At 42.0% G+C, this 16,574-nt stretch overlaps 3 protein-coding genes across 6 annotated transcripts; 1 reads left to right on the forward strand and 2 right to left on the reverse strand.

The window, feature by feature from the left end:
• Window positions 1–145: 145 nt before the first annotated feature.
• Window positions 146–5,416, reverse strand: LOC125955857 (programmed cell death protein 4). Its single transcript, XM_049687124.1, has 5 exons — window positions 4,514–5,416; window positions 3,530–4,327; window positions 3,059–3,441; window positions 2,700–2,953; window positions 146–1,836 (listed from the first exon to the last, which is right to left on the reverse strand). Exons 2-5 carry the CDS (start codon window positions 4,269–4,271, stop codon window positions 1,764–1,766), a joined length of 1,452 nt encoding a protein of 483 aa, XP_049543081.1. The 5' UTR covers window positions 4,272–4,327; window positions 4,514–5,416; the 3' UTR covers window positions 146–1,763.
• A 1,164-nt stretch (window positions 5,417–6,580) lies between these two features.
• Window positions 6,581–8,641, forward strand: LOC125955359 (uncharacterized). 2 transcript variants are annotated; one of them, XM_049686496.1, is made up of 4 exons: window positions 6,581–6,794; window positions 7,332–7,667; window positions 7,776–8,175; window positions 8,262–8,641. In XM_049686496.1, exons 2-4 carry the CDS (start codon window positions 7,375–7,377, stop codon window positions 8,481–8,483), a joined length of 915 nt encoding a protein of 304 aa, XP_049542453.1. In that variant the 5' UTR covers window positions 6,581–6,794; window positions 7,332–7,374; the 3' UTR covers window positions 8,484–8,641. The 2 variants fall into 2 exon arrangements, with proteins under 2 accessions (XP_049542453.1, XP_049542460.1); XM_049686503.1 differs by having other exon boundaries at window positions 7,361–7,667.
• Window positions 8,642–9,411: 770 nt separating this feature from the next.
• Window positions 9,412–16,560, reverse strand: LOC125955340 (neuropathy target esterase sws). Of its 3 annotated transcripts, none has more exons than XM_049686474.1 (14): window positions 16,336–16,560; window positions 16,135–16,263; window positions 15,969–16,047; window positions 15,357–15,880; window positions 15,084–15,290; window positions 14,688–15,020; window positions 14,383–14,615; window positions 13,318–14,320; window positions 12,957–13,232; window positions 12,699–12,885; window positions 11,364–11,480; window positions 10,585–10,796; window positions 10,126–10,337; window positions 9,412–10,052 (listed from the first exon to the last, which is right to left on the reverse strand). In XM_049686474.1, exons 2-14 carry the CDS (start codon window positions 16,225–16,227, stop codon window positions 9,782–9,784), a joined length of 3,747 nt encoding a protein of 1,248 aa, XP_049542431.1. In that variant the 5' UTR covers window positions 16,228–16,263; window positions 16,336–16,560; the 3' UTR covers window positions 9,412–9,781. The 3 variants fall into 3 exon arrangements, with proteins under 3 accessions (XP_049542431.1, XP_049542424.1, XP_049542440.1); XM_049686467.1 differs by lacking the exon at window positions 11,364–11,480 and adding an exon at window positions 12,266–12,382; XM_049686483.1 differs by lacking the exons at window positions 9,412–10,052; window positions 10,126–10,337; window positions 11,364–11,480 and adding an exon at window positions 12,181–12,382 and having other exon boundaries at window positions 10,696–10,796.
• Window positions 16,561–16,574: the final 14 nt, after the last annotated feature.

The following is a 16,574-nucleotide window of genomic DNA, read 5'->3' on the forward strand; positions in this document are numbered from 1 at the left end:
CATGAAGGCTGCGTCGTAAAAAGTTAGGAAACGATTCAGGCGCAAAGATGTGAGATTATTTCAGATAATCATAATCTCGTACAAAACAAACTAAGATTACTTATAAGTGAACGAATTGGGATATTTTTTTCCAGATTCCCGCACATCAGCTATTTAATAAGGAATTGAACTATTATGAAGTATTGTTAGCAAGAGTTGCAGAAAAACACGCGAAATCGTAAAATATACTAAATAAACTTTAAAAAACCTAGATATAGCTGTATATTCTGCATTTGGACACACACACTTAAAGTAGTTCACACTTTATTTTATTATTTTATGCACTACCACGGTTTACAGTACATATACACAATCTTCATTTGATTGATTTATCTTTTAAACAACATATTTCTCCCTGACTACGTTTGTTTGTCATAAGTGGCAAGGTTTTACATTTCTGTTGTCGCTTACTATCCAACCCGTAAGAGTGAAAAAAACGCAATGGCTTCTCCACTTACCATCCTTTTAAACACATATAATGATTGATAAAATTCTTAGATGAAAGTAGGGAGCACATTGCGACAAACGTTTAGGAATTATTTTGATCAAAGATACGAGATAGGCTACCACGATAGGCATTGCTTTACGCTATCATACAATATTCCGTAGGTCAGAAAAGGCATCATTTGCAGTATAATGAAAGGAAGCTTCGCGGATATCTGAGGTTCAAACACGACAAAATCTACGTTTTCTTTTTTTTTCATAGAACAAATAATGTCATTTACCACATTCGGAGGACTTCCGCTAATCAATCATAAAATCTAGTCTTAACTAATAGAAACAAAAAACGAGGATAAACAAGATGAAAAATATACGCACAGCGCGCGGAATCGTGTATTTCCCGCCACATAAAACATTTCCGTTTTCATTGTCTCGTAATACCTCATCTATGGTCCTTCTTTTATGTTATGTGCTGTTATGACAACTCTCTCGTTCACATTATGAGCAGCAAAACTTCTTAACGCACATTTGCAAAAACAAAACGTTCTTTAGTGATGGGAACTTTTCCAAAAAGAATGATTTATTCCTAATTAAACACACAAATTGCAATCAAATCGAAACCAATCTATGCGAATGTTTTTTTTACTAATGCAAGTACATGATGTCTATCGAACAGAAAATTCATGTTGCTACTAAAACAGGGTCTTGCTAAATGTTTCGTGTTCCTTTGTTCTGGCCCTTAATATTATATCGCTTATGTTGCTCTTATAACAAGCTACATGCCATGTTTGTATGATGTGCTTGATTATGCTCCTGGCTTGCAACTGTTCCGTACATATCAACAAGCCCCCTGACTTTATGTGACTTTGATTATTTAATCATCTTTTAATAATAAAAAAAAACAATATTTCAAAAATACTTTTTAGTTATAGATTTCTTTTTGCAAAAAAGATAAAAATGACGATGAAAGTAATTGATACACTGATGTTCTGATGTATGAACTATAATTGTGCAAATAATATTTTCAAAATATATCGAAATCCATTTTATAACTTTTTTTAAACTGTATTGAAGCGTTCGGAAAACTCGTAGAGTTTTCGGTAGGATGCGCGTTATATTTCAAATAAAATCTTATTCTTGCCTTTTTCTTCTAAAACGCGAGCTCAATCTTTTCTTTCTTTATAACTCATTGCTTCTCGCTTAGTTAAAAGTATGCAAAATCATAATCAAATGCTTATTTACCATCTCTTGGCATCTTCTCTGGAGTTTAATATCGTTGTTGCTTACATATTCTTTAGAAAATTCACGTGCTTCACCAGACCACCGTCACCTTCTGAGACGAAGCGCTTACGTCCACTTAAAGAAAAGAAAGAAAAGATAGCAGATATGTTATAATTATAGTGCAGTTTGTGTCAATTGCTATTCCATATCAGACGTATAAATCTATTTATAAAGGAGTTAATTTTGCGATTTATTATTCAGCTAAAAGTTATTAAGCAATTTAAATGTGGTTACTTTCAAAGGAATTTAATGTTTTTACACTGTAGTATTTCATTATTGATGATTAACCGTCCGATTCTTCTGATCTAAAAATATTTTTCTTTGCGGTCACCTAATCAATAATCAACCTTTACCAACTGTTCCACCAGGCGTAACTTTGAAAACATACAACACTCTATGACAGAATGAAAACCAAGGTGACCTTGCAGAAGCATGTGACGCATCATAGGAGTACGACGCAATATTTCTGGTATAAACAGAGAAAGAGTGTTTTAAGAACCCCTACAAAAGCAATGACAGTGTACTGTTCGAAATATTTGGCAGGGATATGAAGAAAGATTCACTGTATTGTATAATCGACAATTTCAAACCATGGACCTCAGGTTTCTGGAGCCGGATAAAACACTCATATTTCGATTCGTGTCAACAACATAGGTCAACATGGTAGGATGCTGCCATGGTAGGATGGTCAACAAGGTAGGTAGTACGATTGTTGTTATCACGAGCTTTTGTGTGTATGCGTTATGCACTACCTACTCCACTATGAGACAACATCAGACGCGTACAAACAAGCGTTGATTGCGAAGGTTACACTCTCCTCCGGTAAAAATAGAACAATTTTTTTCTCGATACATACATAAACAATCCGTCCTCCCGTCTGAACCCGCCCGCACGCCCACCAATTTGTCAACAGCCCGTTCCATGTTGTTAGTACTTACCGCGTAGGAAGGTCCTTGATGAGTGTTTCGCTTAGGAATGAGCCAGCTCGGCGGCAACGTTGGATGAAGCGGTCGAGGATGGAATAGGCGAGCGGTATGTCTAGCACAATATCCGTCATGTCATCGTAGACCCGCCTAAAACCTAACTCCATCTGCTCCGGCGATACGATACAGGTACTGTCGAGCGTCCGGAAAAGGTGACAAATTGCTTCCTCGATTGACTCGTTGAACGCCTCGAGCGTCATAATGATTGCCTGCAAAAGAAGCAAAAGGGTTCAACGGCCAACCGAATTGTATGGGAAAACGATAAGTATAGAAGAAATAACAGCCAATACAAAAATAATGCAATCAAAACATACCTCATAGATCAGCTCATGGTGGAAATGTGGAACTTCCAGCTCTTTTATCGAGCGCTGCGCTTCCTCAATTTCACGCGATACAACGTACTCTTGCAAAAGCATAGCCATCTGCCGCGTTATAGTCTGAACAGGACGGAGAGCGCCTCCGACGCCCCAAACGTTATCCAGCTTACTCCAACCGCCGGGCATCGACAACAGTGCGGAGGCACGTACGAGTGCCGCTCGCGCATGGGTGTCTAAATCCTCGCGGTCGGAATCGTACGCATATTTTGGAGGAACGCAGTCATCAGCTATCGCCCGGGCAATGAAATTGCCCAACAAATGCGGAGCATCTGGTGTGTCCAGCATGATGTCGGGTAACTCGTACAGCAGTTGATCGAATCCTAAAGTGAGCAATGGACCACAGGACGGTTCAGCGTAAGGTATTTCCCCGCATTCCCCCGTAACCCTTTCAACAAGGTGGAAGCTTACCAGCGCAAATGTCATCGCGTGTGACTACACGACCGTACAGATCCGAGATCAAGACAGAGGTCATCTCGCGTTGTGATTGCTTGTGATCAAACGCTACGCCTACGATCGTTTTAATAACGAGGGGTTTCATTTCGGGTGCAAGAATATGCTCCAAGCCATCGGCTGCCTCATGAGTGTCCCCATTCTCGTAGTACTCAAGGAGAATCGACTCCATCTTCTTGATCATTTCTTCCTCAGTCAATTGCAGAACCGGTGGAGCAGTTACAACCTCCTTCAGCTCCACGTTGTGCGAGCTGTTGTACGCATCGATGTCGAAGTTCGGATCGTTCGGATCCTCATCATCCAGCTCGTCGAACACCTCGGCACCCGGCTTGCCCCATACACCCTTTCCACCAGCTCCGCCCTTCTTGGGGAGCCCGCGACCGTGCAAGTTTCGCGAACGGCGACTATTCTTCCACTTACGGTGTGGCGCTACGAAATTGGGTGTGCCTGCGACACCTAGCACACCATTTTTACTGTTCGATCTGGACAGCCGGCGAGTGCGATTACGTCCAGTTTTCTCGACCAACGAGCCTGGGCTTTTCATTGCAAGTTCGACATTAGCCGTCGCACCATCTTTGAACTCCCCTCCCGCATCATCATCGCTCACGATAATGACATCGTCATCGAGATCGATTACCTCTTGGACCGGGTCGGCCCTGTCGCTTCCGTTCGCCAGTTTCCCTCCCTTGTCGTCCTCCATCGTTTATGACAATATAGGACGCCGATGGGTATATACCAGCAGAGTAGATGCGCTCTCTTGTTGTTTATAGATAATGATAAAAATAAAAATTAAAGGTAAGCTCAAGGCCAATATATGTGCTTCTTCTACTTTCATAGAAGCAATCATATGATTCTCTATTACAGAATCGTAATTCTTTGGAATATGGTTCAGTTCATGTGCAAATAATCAAAATAAAAAAATCAAAGGACTATCTTGATTACCTTTTGGGGTGTTAATGTTGTTCCGGTACAATTGCGTGTTTGATTTTTTACCGGATTGCTGCTGAAGCGCCACCGAACTAACGTTCCTGAATGTTTCGGATATTCTCGTCAAGGACTTTTCTCCTAGTTTGCAAAATGTGTTGATTGAGGCAAGCTAAAGCCAAGGCGAAGGCTACTAACTTGTTATGATTGAAGTTAGCTTTGGTTGAGGCTGGTTTGCAATCGAATGTCGACACCTTAATATCAGCAACACATCCGATTCGCAGACGACGCGAGTTTTACACCGACGTTTGGAATAAGGAAAACAAAATGGAGTTTACGATCTATCGCTACGGTGAAGCGTAAAATACAACCAAACACCAATATTGGCCTACGCGCGAACTAGCTGGCCTCTTGTACATACAAGTTCAACATCAATACAAAGGTGCGCTGCAAAACCTCGTGGCTTCACTCCTGCTGCGGTGCACTGCTGCTAGCGGCGTGGCTTCAGCTTACGCTGGAAACCAACTACGGCCTTCTGGATGAAAAGGTCGCTCTTTTGTTCTATTGCGAACTTTTGCGCAGTAACCGCGATTAACAACTTAATTAGGAACCAAACAATTCTTTTAACAGCGAGTTTCCACCAACCAGAGCACGTTTTCTGGCGCTACGAATGTTAGGTTAGAATGAGTCTTTTCACTATTGCACCCGTTGCACTTCACAAAGCGAACTTCGTAACAAGCATTTAACGACACCACGCACTTACTTCAATCCAATCGAAGGATATTCTTCAAAAACTGAGTCTTTTCTTTAGTGTTTATCGATAAGATTTTTCGGATAACTGCTTTAATAGCGCCCGTGAACCACGGAAAAGTTTGATGATGGAGACGGACGTTCTTTTTACGGCTTCGTAAAACGTAATAAGAGATTTTACCCGGTCGCCGGAGCGGGGAGCAGAGAGAGAGGATTTGCTGAGAATTTGACAGCTGTAGCGCGCATCCCTTATAGCATTTTTGTGAGAAATGTTTGCAGTCCCCACCATGAAATATTTCGAACAACAGTGAGTCAAGGTGAGAGATTTCGGTCTGAAAGACTGAAAGACCCCTCCACTCACGGTGAGCTACTGAGTGTCCAAACAAAATCGCTAATTTCCACTTTTCTGATAAACAAACCTTCATAAAAATATATGGAAACGTAAATAAATGTATTAGGGGAGGGGGAGGGGTAAAAAAGGTTACATTTTACCAGTAAAACAGCGATTTTTCGTTCACTCAGTAACTCACTGTGAGTGGGGGGGCCTATTTCAGTAGCCGTGGCCACACGGGGCGAAAATTTGCGCGCAAATTTGCACATTAATGCCAAAATGTTTTCGCTTCGTGTGGCAGGGGTAAAAACCCGAAAATTTATGCCGAAATGTCAAACGTATTGTTTTCATCTGTGTTTTGGCCGCTGAAGTTGATTTCCGAATAAATTTTGCAGTTTTGAACGATTTTGTTGCTGTTGCTGTTATATTTATATTAAAAATGCAAAAACAATACGAAAAGAACCTACATTTTCGTAAATAAAGCGTTCGATAGCGTCAAGGGTTCAGCGAAAAAGTCCGCGGACGTATAAAAGTTTGACAGCGTGTAAGGGTTAAGCGAAACCGTTTTGGCATTAATTTTTTCGTTTGCGCTAGAGTTTTCGCCCCGTGTGGCCACGGCTAGTCTTTTACCACATTTAAGCTCTTCAAAAGCTCCAAGAAGTAGCTTTGTAAGAACGTCTTATGAACACTTCCACATATTTTGGAGTGATACAAACGTGTTTTCTGCGTCGAAAACACGCTGCGTCTAATACTCGCGTTTTACGCTCGTAAAACGCCCTCGATGTGAAAGCAGCTTAAATGTAATTTGCTATCCCCCACTTTTCTACTGCTTCTCGTACTTTCCGCATGCAGTGTGTGGAGGGCTTTAATTTTACCGAGGGCGAACGTTAAATACACGTGTGGTAGTTACGCGTTAGTATACTAACGGCGCTTAGTGAATGTTTCTGCGTTCGGGAATGCCCAAAGTGTGCGAGGATCGGTCAAACGAGCAAGGTGCCAGATTACTAAGCGTCGGTTGCATTCCCGCTCGCATACCGACAGAAGTGGATTGCTAGGCGTGAAACCAGGTCGTGTGCGTGATTTTAATATTACGGGTATCGTGCATATTGTTATAAAATAGAAAAAAGGCATTAGGCATTTCAGTAATACGCTAATCGTTAGCTAATCGATTCGGCTGCAATCGTGCGAAAGACTCGATCAAGAGCAGTTCAGATACAAGTAAGTAAACGACACGTATACGCAATGGTAAACCACGATGCCACTGGACATAAAGCCTCAAATAGTTATAGGTATAAAAAGAAAGCAAAAACAATCCTTTTTACATGACGCTCTGCACTGGTAGTTGCGTGGGTTTGTACAGGTTGGACTGTCTTGCATTAAAAATGGTACTGCATGGCTCCGCGAGGGACGCCATTTCGGGGATCATTGAACTCTTTACCGTACCTTCAAACGTAACCTTTGCTTCCTGTGGCTGCTTAGGCAGGTTTGCAGAACATTTTACAATGGATTTACTACATTGGCTTTTCTCAGCAGCGGATTTGCTCGTAGAACTTTGAAAAGAGTCCTGTTAAAAAGGCTACACAATCATCACCAAGAGGAAGTCAAAATGGCGTTCGTACGCCATCGCCAAACGAAGGCGCCATTACTTCAATTGGCTGGCGGCGTGGGGTGTGGGCAATTGATTAAAATAAGGAAAAATACCTTCGGACTTGCATATAGGGTATGCTATGACCGAAAGACTGATCATGATCGAAGACTCTGGTAGCACTGCCACCTCATTGCAGCCCTCAAGCAAACAATGGACGAGGCGACGATTCGTAGCAGCAGTGGCCTGCGCCGCAAGCTGATCCCCCAGAAACCACCTCGCCGGAAGAACCAGCAGCAACAGGTCGCGTCATTCCAAAAGCGTCCGATCGTAGCTACTAGTGCGTTACCGATACTACCTGCCAAAGCAACGACGACGACGACTACGACGAGCCAAGATATTAGAGAAGTAACAGAGAAAAAACGGGAAGAACGTGACCATTGCGACGAAGAGTACGCCGAAGAGATCATTACGAAGGCATTTCAGTTTCTTAGGCGACCTAAAAGGTAAGTAAGGCCCTGGCAACTGTTGGGATACTGTACGGCCTCCACTTCACCAATCACTGGATTTGTTGATCGTAAATCGATCTATCCCTATGTATTCCAATAAACCAGAAGCCGAGATATGACCGCCAGCGAGATACTGGAGTACTATCTGGAACGGCGTTTGCAAGCCCAGCTGGAGCAGCAGAGTGCAGTGGGACGTGCGATCGATATGGATACTAGTGGCAGCAGCTTAAACAGTAGTCTCACCTACCACACCACCCTTGACACAACGGGGCTTGCCGCTATTGACGAATCGAAGATCGATGTTTCTGGTCAATTCTTAGCATCTGAGAAACATCCTCCGCAGCTGACTTCGAAGACAAAGGTTCCTGTTAGGTTTTGCAACAACCAACTGGTCGTCGAACGTCAAATGGCAGCTGGATCGTTTGTTGCAAACATCTCTGGGTCGGCTGGCCCGGACGTTGTCTACACACGGTCGAGAGAGGAAGATGCGCATATCTACGAGCCGGTAAGGTTGAGTTTACTGACTGCTCCATATAAGGCTACTTTGATGCCAGATCTGCCAGATGTCACCCTTCACCCTCTTAATTTCAGATGATGATACAGACGCAGTCGCAAAGGAGTACGACGCCGATCGTTACATCTACCACTAGCGGCTGCAAGCGAGAGCACCGTTGGCATATCATGTGGCGGAAGCTGAAACGTATCTGTCTGCCGCAACGTAACCGCCGCCAGAAGAAGCAATCGACTACCAATGTGTATCGACTAACCGATCTGCAGGCTGCGGGAAGTGCCAGCGGCACCAATAATCTCTAACAGCGACCGGAATCTGAACACCGGGCGTAGCCGCGTGGACGGCCACCGAGAGTCGATGAAGAAGCGTGCCAAAAGCAGGTCACAGACATCACCTAACCGCTTCCATTTAGAACCCCTAAGATAAACTAGGTTTTACGATAAACCCCCACATGCATACAAAGGCACCAGGAAGTGTTAAATCAGCTGCTACCGACAATATAGAAGCTACAGACAATAGCAAAGCGCTGAGTAAGACGAATACATCGTTCGAAGATGATCCTGTGATACTAGGCGAGCATCCTTTCTGTTTTTAAAATATTTGCGCACTCCTCCTCTAAAGTGGGAATATGAATGATACATTAGAATATGTGTAATGCGTGTTACATCAAATACGACGGTATATAATGCTGCATGATTTCAGGTAAATCTATTGAAGCAGATAGCGATCTTAAGACATGACCGATGCAGAGAGCAAATGATACGCAACGAATTAATTCATATCATAGCACTGCATGCAAGCAAATTAGGTGGGGTATCATTTCGAATGATTCAAATGAATGTAAGTGAGTTGAAGTATACAACAATTGGATACGTTGATATGATAACAATACATGTAAGCAGTGAATAAGTAGTACCAGCTAGTGCATTCGGTGCATAGAGATACAGTTTGGATTTTAAACGTTGATGAAACGGTTTGATGTAGATCAAATTACGGGAAACCATATGCCATACTGAATAATTTCTATGCTCGCATGAATCCCTCCTCTGAATGGGTCATTTTTACAATTAATTTATTATGCGAATGACGGCAGAACAGTGAATAACAACCAAATATAATCCAGCCATATCTGGGTGTTCGAATGATGTAGCGTATTTGAATTAGAAGGGCACACCGTATGTAATCGCCGTTGCCTTCATACGTGTTACTATTATCGTGACAGCAAAAAGATTCAAGAAGATTGGGCGATTATCTGTTTATTTCAAAATTCACAGCTTCGTTAAATCTCTGACAAATTCAAAATTAGTCATAACGATATTGAGAGAATTCAATATAATCCGATAACTTCAAAGTAACCACACATATTATATTCGGATATTATGTGACTGAATCAAGAATTTAATACACTACCCACAAAGGTCGGTGGTAAAGTCACATGAGCACAAATCCAATTTTTCAAACTAAGGAAACCCACTCTGACGTATTTTTATATAGTGATAACAATAGATATTCGTACGGCTATAATTGCTATAATTGCATAGGCATTAATTGGATGGCGTAGCATGATCGTGCGAATATCTATTTATATCACTGTAGATGTTTAAGATTGTTTCTGATCAGTTCGTGTTTTGTGTGCTCCTACAAATGGTATGAATGGCCGTGGGATTTCCAGTTCATCAGAATCGATTTCATTCTCGGAGAGCGACCCCCCAGCCGGCCGATTTGCCTGCATTCCCTTCTTCACTGAAGGTTTACTAGATGGTTCGGAAGCATATCCATCGTAATAATCTTCCTCGCTGGATGAGTATACTCGTTCCGGATGAGTTTCTGGTACTTTACATACTAGCTGTGCCAAGTCTACGAAGGAATATCTAGAATCAAAGCAAAGGGTCAATATTACACCATTCTTTACATTTTTTAAATGTAATTTTTAAAATCACTTACTCATTCAGTGAATGGGTTTCCTTTTTCGGGACGCTTTGCACAGACCATTCATTGAAACGCGAAAGTCTTCCGGACTTCCTCATTTCTTCAATACACTCCTTCCCGTGCTCGAAACCAACGTTTTTTATCTCATCAAAGCTTCCAAACGCCAACGTCTTGTACTTGTCGATAGGCGGACGAATATATTCACAGTAATCGCTCTGTTTCACCTCCTGCAAACGTAAGAACGTAATAAGCAACGGTCATACAATGGGATCTACATATATTCGTGGCGTGGCGATAAATCGTGCAGAATTTTTTTTTTTACATATATATGGACGGACGAGCCGTATGTTTAGTCGAGTAAAATTAGGAACTTATAAAAATGTGCAGACGAGCAGCACGCCTGTTTGCAACAGCTAACATGGATTCCCAAGAGGTTTCCTTTGTGTGATGCAACCTTTTAGTTCCAATACATACCTCAAGCTGTCGCACACAAGAGACGTAGGCAAGCCGCGATTGAATGTCGGGAAGATCAGGTACTTTCACCGGTGAAGTAAATGGATTCCAACGCTTGTAAAGCAACCAGAAGCCGTTCAAATCATCCCCGTAATCCGTTAGATCGGTGTCATCCTGCGATCCGACGTCTATCGCGATAATGTGCGTTGCGCCTTGAGCTCGCATTACATCGGCTGGAAAAATAAGGAATAGTTAAAATGGGAGCTTGGTCGATCTCAAACGGCGGGTGCTCAAATTTATTCTTTCTGGCTAATTCTGCTAAACGAATATTAAATATTTATTCACAAGAATTAAAATAATATAATACCCAGCAAGTACGAAATATCTTTGTATGTAAAACGTGCCGTCTCATGTTGCCTTTCTAATATTTACTTGTCAGCCCTCTAGTGTGTCTTCCAACAAAATTTAATACTTATACTTTGGAAAGATGTCAAATGCTAATAACCCCTGCTACTAGATAAGCACGAATAACATAAACCAAATAAAACCGATGATCTACGCAACCAAAAACCACTGATGATGTACAAAGGGCAAGCTTTACTTAAGTGAAACGATTGATTATTTTATCTATCCAACTTGATTTATCCAGCAGCCTCCCATTGATAACGCTTGCTTTAACTTTAAAATAGTTTCACTAGTACTAGCCCATATTGACTATTTCATTATAGCAGCCAAAATAACCAAATTCAAATTGTAAAAATAAAAAAATAAAAGTAGCGTAAACATTAAATTTAAATTACCTGGAACGTTATTTGTATAACAACCATCTAATAGAAGGTGACCATCTCGATTATCAACCATAGGTGGAAAAATACCAGCTACTGACATACTGGCACGCGCATAACGCCACAGCATTCCTAATATCATAACGATAATACACATTTTGTTGTATAGCGAAACGTAGGAAATGGCGAATGAGCTAATACTGGTTACTATCCATTATGATGGTTTTCCGTCGTGACTACATACGAGGCCGCCGCAGGCAATAAAATTCTTCTCTTTTTCTTTGGACACTTAGGAAGATATTAACGAACATTCCGTGAAAACAATGAATCCGTATTTTGTACAGGAATCTATTGCAATGCAATGCAATTGATTTAAATATTGAAACAAAATAACTTATTTTTCCGATTTTCATTGATGGAACTGTTGGAGCAGAAAATGTACATATTTTACGCACAGAAACACATTTTTTCGTGCATAATTTTAGATGTACCAAAACAAGTTTCGTGCCATTAAATAAACTTTTTCATTCACGTTACCAGTGTCTTAAACACCAAAGTGCCAATAGATCCTATGGGATAATCGAGATGGTTAGATGAAACAGAAAAGGCACACACAAATGTAACAATTATCCATTTGACTTGTTTTCTTAGCACTAGCATAATCCACGTCGGTACTCTACTATGTAACCCTTTTTAAAATGTGCGATCTTTGTCGTATGTATTACATTTAAATAATCAAGTTCTTGTTTCGAACGCCCAAATGCTTTCTGATTTCGTATTAAGTTTAATTTTCAAGCTTGAAAGATTGCCGCAACACATGTTATCGACTTACTTGGAATGCAGGAGGAATCACAACATCACAGCGTTGTGATTTATTTTCTTCTTTGATATTGATTTTCGGTCATAATGATAGTTACCTGGCAGGTTATTGACGTAACCACCATCCAGCAATAGATGCCCGTCTTTAGGATCGCACAACGGTGGCATGTATCCACTCAGTGACATCGAAGATCGAACGTAACGCCACGTAGAACCTGTTTTACCGGTGGTGTGGGGTGTCAGTGCATAGATTTATACGATCGTTTAACTACGTTCCATTCTGATACAACATATTTGCAAGATGAACTAGATAATACAACGTCTGTTTAAAAAATGCAATGAGCATAGGCATCATCGACATGCATTTAGATTTTTTTCAATTTTAAAAGTTGGCTCCATTAACGCCAAAAGAGTAAAGAGAAAAATTTTGTCTTGCCCGACAAGCGGAGAAAACATGTACATCACGATAGCAAGCGAGCGCTAAGACAATTAAAACGAGTATTCAACGAAATATTCTGCAATCTACATTACCATGGGTATGAACACGAGCGCAGCTAGCGGATATGTCGGTCGTCAATGTGAAATAAGGAATCCATAAATCCTCAATGCAGATATCACCAAACGTGCTTCGAATCGTTTGGTTAAAATGCCTTCCCTTGAACATTGATGTTATCGGATAGGTGAGATCTAGCAGCTGTGGACCCCAATTTGCCATTTTCTAAAAAAAAATTAAACAATACTGAATAAATTCTTATGACACGTCATACCCTACTGACAATTTTCACCCACCTTGCACCACTCGCGTGCTTTTTGTGTCATTGTTGTAATGTTCTTCTCCATACACCACAGGGCTCCCATGAATGCGCCAATGCTCACACCGCCAACCATATCTATCGGAATCCCTGCGTCTAGGATTGCTTTCACCATGCCTACGTGGGCAGCACCTCGGGCACCACCACCGCCCAGTACTATTCCGACCGAATTGCCCGTCAACCAACGGGCTAGACGCGAAAAGTCTGAATGAATGTAAGGTTCAGTCGACAATTGCTTGCTGTAGTATGCAAACTGCGTAAAAAGTGATATTACAAAGTGAAAATTAGTGAAAATATTATTAACACAAATTAGACAGTTCCATAAATTATATGCTTACGACTTTTCCGGGATTCCGTCGACTCAGCATTCCGTTCGGGCATTGTATATGATGATGCCTTGATACCCACGAGCGCATGTTTAGCCAGCTCATAGTGTCAGTTGGATGAGCTTCGTGAGAATCAGAATGCAACAACACCAGCTCCTTTGCTGTCCTTATCGCTAGTCGATCGATCTCTTTTTCCAGCTTACCGATGCTGGGTGACCCATCACCGAGCGCAACAATCAGGATCACATCAGCTTGGCGAAGACAGCGCTGTGTCCATGGATCCAAGGCGTTATTACACTGTAACAAGGTAATATTGTGATGATCTTCCTGTTGGCTTAACCAACTTGTTAGACGATACTCGTGCGATTTGTCCGCAAATTTGGGACCAAGCGCCGCTGAAACTGTGTCCATATTAAGCCGCACGGTCGGCCCTATTGCTGAGAGTGAGTGGTAGAGCTCGTAAACGAACGCTACCAGCGGTACGTCGTCACTAGCGGGAAGAACAGCGACAGTTGAGTAGCGATGTTGGCTCTGTTGGTTTGTTTCGAAGGGTAGGGAGTTTAGAGCACTTGAAGTGGACAGCGGACGAGACTGTGCGGAACCGAGAAAGCGATGGCTTAACAAACGAATCAGTTGTGTCACGACGACCGGGTATTTGATTTTGATAGCATTGAACAGTCCTTCCGGTAACTTGGCTAGTTCTGAATCCCGCACAGCCATTACAGTCGTTGTACGTGGTTTTTCTGCAATCATCTCAATGATACCGACGAGGTCACCCTTACCGAATTCTCCTATTATTTCTTTCTTACTGCTTTCATGAGTCACAACTGAACGTAATCGGCCATTGAGTATAATATAAGTGCAATCGCTATCCTCCGCTTGACGATACACGGCTCGACCGGATTCTATAAAGTTCCAATCTAGTGCAAAATCACATTGCCGCACCAGGGGTGATAACCGTTTCACGACGCTTTTTGCTATGTCCAGCACTACCGCAGGTCGTCGGCGCATGATTCTGAAAACAATTCCCAATAACGTTAAGTGTAATGTTAATGGCAAGATGTGCCAAGCTCTTACCCATAAACAATCTCCTTATTTAGGAGAGCAACGCGTGAATTATACTTCGCCTTGATCGTGTATAAACTGCTATCGCCAGTCAGCACGGCCAACCCACCAACTAAATCTCCCGGGTGGATTGTGATCGAATGTGCTTCAATATTATCTGGCATTTTGTCGAACTCTTTCATTTCTTTTTGAGGAATCTGAGCCAACCATAGTCCTCCACTGATCACGAAAATCAGCACCACTTCCTATACACAGACAAAGCGTAACTGTTAAATTGTGTTCAAGCGGCATCGTCTGCCATATCAAAAACAACAAACCTCTAACACGCCTTGCTTAATAAGTATTGTTCCTTGAGCAACCTCTTTTATCAAAACATTTTTCTCGATCGCTGCCCGCTCCGACTCGTTAAGGCCTAGTTCTTGTAACAAACGGTCAACCACTGCAGTCTTCAAGATAGTGTGCTCAATTGGTTCAGAAGGTACGAAAGACGGCCGAGCACCAGGTGGGCTGTCGGATAAGTCAGCTAACATATCCGGTCGAAGTTCAACTAACGAGTGCGATTGCACCTGATCGGACGGTACCCGGCGATGGCCTGGACTGAGTGGTTTTATCTCAGTTTTCAGCTGTATTTTCTTACGTTGTGTCGAACACTATGATGAAAAAAGACTGCAGTTAGCGTAAAAATAAAAAAGAATCAATCACTGGCTACTTGCCTGGATATGTTCCGTGCTAAGCCCGAGGCAATTATGCAAAGCTGTTATAGTAACTCGTTGCAGTCGTACCATGATGACCTGCACTACGCGCACCAAAAGGTCTGGATACTCGTCGAACACTTGCTTGAAGGCTGACATTGGCAAACGGATCACTTGCGATCGTTCCGTGGCACGAGCTGTGATCGTTTTATATTGGCTAGTGTTACCCTGTTGACCAATCAACGATGTTAGGATTATAATGTAATGATAATGATTGCATTGCATTTTTCTCACCAGAAGTACATCAATGAAGCTTAGCAAGGATGTTACATATTCGCCAGGGCGAACCACTTTCAGCGTAATAACAGAACCGTCTGGATTGTTGAGGTAAACAGTTACCAGACCGGTCTGTACAATGTACATGCTGTCATCCGGATCGCCCACTTTAATGAGGCTCTCGCCGGACATAAGATCGATCACCTCTGTGTGTTTGCACAGTTTGAGGAAGACCGGTGTATCGAAGTGGCCGAATATACGAATTGATTGTAGCATATACATAGCATCAGGTGGTACACGATCATTGCCATCCGACGCCACTTCCAGGTACTCTGCGGGAGGCTCGTTCGACTCGAGCAAGTTTTTCGAAAAACGCATCATAGGCCTACGTTTTTTGCCCGGTCGAGAATAAGACCTAACTTTACGAATAATTCGGCGACCATAGAACATTATTCTATCCCTCTTCCTAAATCTTTGCGGTGATTCAAAGATGCGCTTAGTCTCCATCTGGGCCAATAGCAGAGCCTCTCTTTCCAGACGTTCTTTATTGAAGAAATCGAATGCAATATTAATTTTCGGTAATTTGAATAGAATTCGTGTAAAATGTCAAAATATCGTTTCTATACATACTTTTGCGCGACTGTCGCCACCAGTAGCCTATGATTATCAGAGTTCCAAACACTAAACAATAAGTGAGCGTCCACGTATACTGTTAAACAATGATTGAAAGAAACAGTCGCATTTAGCCGTTCGCCCAAATCGCAAAAGATAGATCGTAGCTAACCATTAAACTTACGTGCAGTTCTTCGGTGATCATAGTATACCATGAGTCCCAGAGCATTGTGCCATAATCGGCGTAAGATTTCTTCACCAGCCCTACAATATCCATCTCGGATGATCTATTCCTAGATACAACAGATGATTGCTAAAAGAACAATGATGCAATTATGCACAGATCAACTGGGTCACCCTTATTTTCGCAGCTTTTACGACTTACTGTACAAATTGTTTATATAAATTAATCAAACACTACCACTGTCCCATGTCAGCGACATGAGAGAACTACAAAAAATAGGGAGAAAAAGCCTGGTTCTGCACAACTTCAACTATATAACGCCGTTTGCTAGTGGTAGCCAACAGAAGCTAACTATAGTAGTTTCAAAGTAAAACACTAAATATTCGATTAAATTTGTTAATTGCAGCCGTACCAGACCGTCCTCACTCATCCTACAACAG

Source organism: Anopheles darlingi, chromosome X, assembly GCF_943734745.1.
Source record: "Anopheles darlingi chromosome X, idAnoDarlMG_H_01, whole genome shotgun sequence".
Taxonomy (NCBI): Eukaryota; Metazoa; Arthropoda; class Insecta; order Diptera; family Culicidae; genus Anopheles; species Anopheles darlingi.

Bases quoted from the DNA above. Each gene is read 5' to 3' on its own strand.
- LOC125955359 (XM_049686496.1), top strand. From the start codon at position 7,375: ATGGACGAGGCGACGATTCGTAGCAGCAGTGGCCTGCGCCGCAAGCTG. The intron at 7,668-7,775 runs GTAAGTAAGGCC...CCAATAAACCAG, and splicing joins TTTCTTAGGCGACCTAAAAG to AAGCCGAGATATGACCGCCA. The intron at 8,176-8,261 runs GTAAGGTTGAGT...TCTTAATTTCAG, and splicing joins ATGCGCATATCTACGAGCCG to ATGATGATACAGACGCAGTC.
- LOC125955340 (XM_049686474.1), bottom strand. From the start codon at position 16,227: ATGGATATTGTAGGGCTGGTGAAGAAATCTTACGCCGATTATGGCACA. The intron at 15,021-15,083 runs GCAAGTAGCCAG...TTTTCATCATAG, and splicing joins TTAGCACGGAACATATCCAG to TGTTCGACACAACGTAAGAA. The intron at 14,616-14,687 runs GTTTGTTGTTTT...GTCTGTGTATAG, and splicing joins TTAAGCAAGGCGTGTTAGAG to GAAGTGGTGCTGATTTTCGT.
- LOC125955857 (XM_049687124.1), bottom strand. From the start codon at position 4,271: ATGGAGGACGACAAGGGAGGGAAACTGGCGAACGGAAGCGACAGGGCC. The intron at 3,442-3,529 runs GTAAGCTTCCAC...TGCTCACTTTAG, and splicing joins ACGCGATGACATTTGCGCTG to GATTCGATCAACTGCTGTAC. The intron at 2,954-3,058 runs GTATGTTTTGAT...CTTCTTTTGCAG, and splicing joins ACCATGAGCTGATCTATGAG to GCAATCATTATGACGCTCGA.